Source organism: Hippocampus guttulatus, chromosome 12 (genome assembly GCF_054856545.1).
Source record: "Hippocampus guttulatus isolate MCC_2025c chromosome 12, RoL_Hgut_1.0, whole genome shotgun sequence".
Taxonomy (NCBI): Eukaryota; Metazoa; Chordata; class Actinopteri; order Syngnathiformes; family Syngnathidae; genus Hippocampus; species Hippocampus guttulatus.
The window spans coordinates 9,084,566-9,089,442 of record NC_141272.1 but is presented as its reverse complement, the minus strand read 5'-3'; the positions used below and the strand labels follow the sequence as shown (position 1 = coordinate 9,089,442).

At 36.8% G+C, this 4,877-nt stretch overlaps 1 protein-coding gene across 2 annotated transcripts; it reads left to right on the top strand.

Moving 5' to 3' along the window:
* The first annotated feature begins 1,119 nt into the window (after positions 1-1,119).
* Positions 1,120-4,728, top strand: eif3k (eukaryotic translation initiation factor 3, subunit K). Of its 2 annotated transcripts, none has more exons than XM_086126232.1 (8): positions 1,120-1,318; positions 1,781-1,879; positions 1,945-2,065; positions 2,415-2,489; positions 2,584-2,650; positions 3,632-3,709; positions 4,419-4,544; positions 4,630-4,728. In XM_086126232.1, exons 1-8 carry the CDS (start codon positions 1,257-1,259, stop codon positions 4,659-4,661), a joined length of 660 nt encoding a protein of 219 aa, XP_085982358.1. In that variant the 5' UTR covers positions 1,120-1,256; the 3' UTR covers positions 4,662-4,728. The 2 variants fall into 2 exon arrangements, with proteins under 2 accessions (XP_085982358.1, XP_085982357.1); XM_086126231.1 differs by having other exon boundaries at positions 2,412-2,489.
* The last annotated feature ends 149 nt before the right edge of the window (positions 4,729-4,877 follow it).

The following is a 4,877-nucleotide window of genomic DNA, read 5'->3' as shown; positions in this document are numbered from 1 at the left end:
GTGTGTATTTCCTGTCAACTGGTGCATATTAAAAGTCAACATTACCCACTTGCTTCCCTATTCTTATGATTTGTGACCAAAATGAACTTTTCCACTCACCAGCTTGTGGTCTAGAACTGAAATAAAAATGTATTTGGACTGAGTTTGCATTGCTTTCCCCCCAAATACAAGAGAAGAATCAGGCTTCATCAGTTTAAAATGTGTGAAACTGTCGGCTCGACCATTCCATCACACTACACATCACATTATACCACAGTGCAGCACCCACTGAAAATCACATTGAGTGCTTTACTATAAGGCACTGCATTCCACCCACTGTAACGCACTGCACATTAAACTGCCGATTGCATTGCACTCCACAAAGCGCTGCACATCACAGTCACTAAATATAGACCCCCTAACCACACACACACACACACTACTATTGGACAAATACCCTAACTATTGTGGGAGGGTAACAAATACAGTTATTTAAACATTTTAAATACATATATTATAAAATACAAAATACTATGTGATTTAAAAAATATTGTTAGACACATTAGAAAACAATGTAAAATAATACACAAAATATATCCAACTATGAGAAAATATGAGAATTATTGCTCGAAATGCATACAAATATAAGAAAAACAAATATATGGGGCAGGGGTTAAAATTTTACAAACATTGGGGAACACATTCGGCAAAAGTGAACAAACATTTGAAAAAAATAAACAATTACAAAATATAGTACAGTATTTAAAAATGGATGAATAAAATATCAGACATAAAATACAAACATATTATGACCCATATTGGGTGAAAACACAATGAGGAACAAACCGATTTACGTGAAAACGAACGCTACCTCGTGTATTTGCTGTCCTCTAGTGGACATTATGATAACCGAGAAAGCTCGATAGAAATCGAAGATTAAAAATATATTTTCGCCATTTTGTGTTAGAGAAATTTGATTATACTCTGGTATATTTGAATCACCATGTAGTGGTAACGTCACTGTCATCTGCCATAATATACGTGTCGAGAGTTTTTCGCAGTTCTTTAAGTTACTTGTGTTACTAGCGCGATGATTCCTACCACTTGTTTCCCCACTCTCGGCATTCCATTTCCGCCCTGATGGCGTCTCTTTTCCGGCCCGATGCTCTTTCCTTTCCGACTCTCTTTTCACTTCACCTGTGTCCGTTTTCGCTCCACGTGTGGGGATTGAATTCGTGCTCCCAGCTGCTTCAGCCTTCCTCGTTTTTCGGACGAAAATGTCGTCGACTTTCGAGCAGATGAAAGCGAACGTGGCCAAACTCTTGCGAGGAATCGATAGGTACGAATGTTTGCTCGGTCTATATTGAGAGTAGCTGCATGCTAACGGGAATGCTAGCTACCTTTTTCTACCCACTGGCTTTAAAATCACAGACATGTCTCAGGTTGCACTTTTAATTAAAATAATAGTAATTGTTCTCGAATGTTTTTCTTGCACTCAGGTTTTCTGGACATTATCGTCAAATCGATGTTCAGTTTGGACTCTCTCTGTATACATCTGTTTTTGTGCTAGCTGCGTCCTTATACTTTAATTAAAACACATTTACTGACTTGGAATTAGCATATTTTGAACTAAAATACTTTTTAATTGTACAAAACGGACACATTTTGGGGACATTGTATTTTTTAATGATTTCCAAATAATTCTACTACAAAAATTTTTCATTAAGTGATTAGCCCTTATGACGCTTTCACGTTATTATTGAAGATTTGTAATTATTTCCACTGTCCCGTCAAATGTCAGATACAACCCAGAAAACTTGTCCACGTTGGAGCGTTATGTGGAGACCCAAGCCCGGGAAAACGCATACGACCTGGAGGCCAACCTGGCCATTCTGAAGCTGTGAGTCCCAAATTGATAACGTGTAATTTTGTAACGGCGTCACAATGTCATGTGGTTTCCGCAAGGTACCAGTTCAACCCAGCCTACTTTCAGACCAATGTGACTTCCCAAATCCTGCTCAAGGCACTCACCAACTTGCCCCACACGGACTTCACGCTATGCAAGTGCATGATCGACCAGACACACGTATCCTCTTGGTACGAGTTACGATTTTGTTTGACAGGTTCATGCGCTTTTGTGAAAGTTCAGTAACCTTTTTATACAAATATTACACTTTATTTTTCATGACAGTACTCAACTAAAGCTCTGGAACGAGGTGTTGCGGGGATGCAATTTGTACAAAAGTCGAAACTCTTTATAGGAAAATGACATGTTTGGGCTTTTTTTTAACAACAAGGACTCACAACGCCCACTTATTTATGATTTTGTACAAAAATTATTATGAATTTAGTAGGATTAAATGCAAAAGTTAATATTGCGTCCTCGTCACAAAAGTTGGGTTGGGGGGTCCATTTCCTTGACTACAGTGTCGCAGCAAGAGGAGCGCCCCATCAGGCAGATCCTCTACCTGGGAAACCTGCTGGAAACCTGCCACTTCCAGAGCTTCTGGGTAACGTGCGCACATGGCTGCTGGGTTTTATTTTTATTTTTTGAAGAAAATATTGTAACGTGACTAAAGAAAGCTTTTTTTCTGTTCCTCACAGTCAAGTCTTGAGGAGAACCGGGAGCTAATCGATGGAATTACTGGCTTTGAAGACTCGGTCCGCAAGTGTGAGTTTCTAAAAGTACTGGTGATGGATACAAAATACAAATGCAGAATTTGAACATTAAAAAAAAAAAAATTATGACACTAATTTGAATATCCTATAAACGTAATATTATTGAATGTCATAAAAATGTATTATTATTATGCACATTATTATGTATTCAAGATCCAACTAACGATTACGTTTATAATTGCGGTTAATCGGTTGATTATTATTTTTGATTAATTAATGAATTTGAAGAAGTAAACATATTTTAATTTCCATCGTTTAATTCAACAACGGGACATTATTACAAATTAAAAGTGCCGTAAACAGTTCTGATTCATTTACTGGTTTAGTCCGTAACGTAACTGATATCGACAACAGGATTTATCATTGTTTTCCAAAGTAAAACTAATGTTTTATTTTGATTCAACACAAAGATTATCAGTCTGCTATCATGGAGGACAACCTATATTAGAGAATATTCACTTTTGCAAAGCTGCATTTCTGAGGAACTGGAGAATTTTTTAAAATTAAAAACTATCTACAGGTTTAATCAATGATCAGAAATATTATTTGTTGATTAATCATTGTGCCTCTATTATATATTAAGTGGGGAAGAATAAATAGTTAATAGTTCAAGTAGAGTAATTTCTAATTTTATGTAGAAAACGGCATAATTCTTACATGGAAAAGGTGATTTTCAGTGATGTTTGTTTAAAAGAATGAAAATAAGGCATAGTTTCATATAAATAGTCATAAATATAAGAGAATAAAGTTGTTTAAGTTATTTGTATAATCAAACCTAAACACCACACACAAAAAAAGACTGAGCAAGAATATACATAAATATTAAAATTATGTAAGTCAGATCCTATTTTTTACAAAATAAAAAAGGTACAATTTTCATTGAATAATGTATAAAAATCACAAATTGTGTCAAATAATAGGCAAATTAAAAAGTGATGATTTCACAATTCAAATGAAGTGTGTTTGTTTGCAGTCATTTGCCATGTGGTGGGCATCACCTACCAGACGATAGAGCGCCGCCTGTTGGCCGAAATGTTGGGAGACCCATTGGGTAAGTTCAATCCAAGTACAGTGAGTGAGTGGTACTTTTTGACTTTATGAGTGCCCCAACTTGTGATTTTTTTAATTTCCAAGTCGCAAACTTGCATTAAAAAGCCCCCCGAAAATGATCCTTCCTTGGCTAATCGCTAAAAACAAACAAACTTAAGTTGGGGCACTTGTCAGCAGAGATGGGGGGGGTGTCTCTCGAGTCATATGACTTGTACTTGAGTCAACTTAAGTCGCTGATTTTTTTTTCTGTCTTTTTTTTTGGCGTCTTGCTTGGCAAAAACGTTTGAAAACTCAACTTGACTTTGACTTAAACTCAATGACTTGATAAGACATTCTCTTTAAAACATCTCGGTTTCCCATTATTTGTCAGCTCGTGCTCTCTGTCACTTGCTCACTCACGTTTTTGTGTTCCCATTTTGAGCTCTAAATTTACTTTTTTGTGTTATGATCAGTGAAAATGTTTTTAACACTGCAATAAATATTCTGACTGAGCAAGATTGTATGACTTCACTTACAACTATGTCATGACTTGACTCGACTTGCTTAAAATTAGACTTGCCTGATTATTATTTTTTCTTTCCCATGGTAACTTGACACTTGCGCAATGTGACTTACTCCCACCTCTGCTTGTAGGTCAAATAGCCACTGTAATAGTAAGTCAGATTACCACGTTAACACTTTGGTTTTGGTAACCATGTGTCACATTGCAGACACACAGGTCAAGGTGTGGATGAACAAGTATAACTGGACAGAGACGGAGGACGGACAGATCTTTGTCTTCAACCAAGAGGAGAGTGTCAAGCCCAAGAACATCGTGGAGAAGATTGACTTTGAGAGTCAGTACCACAACATGAGGAGATGTCTATCCTTTTGTTCTCTAAACATCACTAAAAAAATCCTCTTTGTCTTCTTTTTGCACAGGCGTGTCGAGCATCATGGCCACGTCCCAGTGACACATACATAGAGTAAACACGGTCATTTACACACTTTTACACATAATAAAATAAATTATAATTTCCAGTCTTGTTTGTCCTTTTTTCATATTAATGTGATGATTTCATCTTCTCTCTCTCGCTCCCTCTTTCTCTCCCTCTCTCACACACACACGCGCACACACACACACATGCAGGTAGTTGTAACGTCCGTGATATGAAAGTGGATTATTAACC

Excerpts from the sequence above, each read along its gene's own strand:
- eif3k (XM_086126231.1), top strand. The coding sequence starts at position 1,257 with ATGTCGTCGACTTTCGAGCAGATGAAAGCGAACGTGGCCAAACTCTTG. Across the intron at positions 1,319-1,780 it reads CTCTTGCGAGGAATCGATAG|ATACAACCCAGAAAACTTGT; the intron begins GTACGAATGTTT and ends GTCAAATGTCAG. Across the intron at positions 2,490-2,583 it reads GCCACTTCCAGAGCTTCTGG|TCAAGTCTTGAGGAGAACCG; the intron begins GTAACGTGCGCA and ends TGTTCCTCACAG.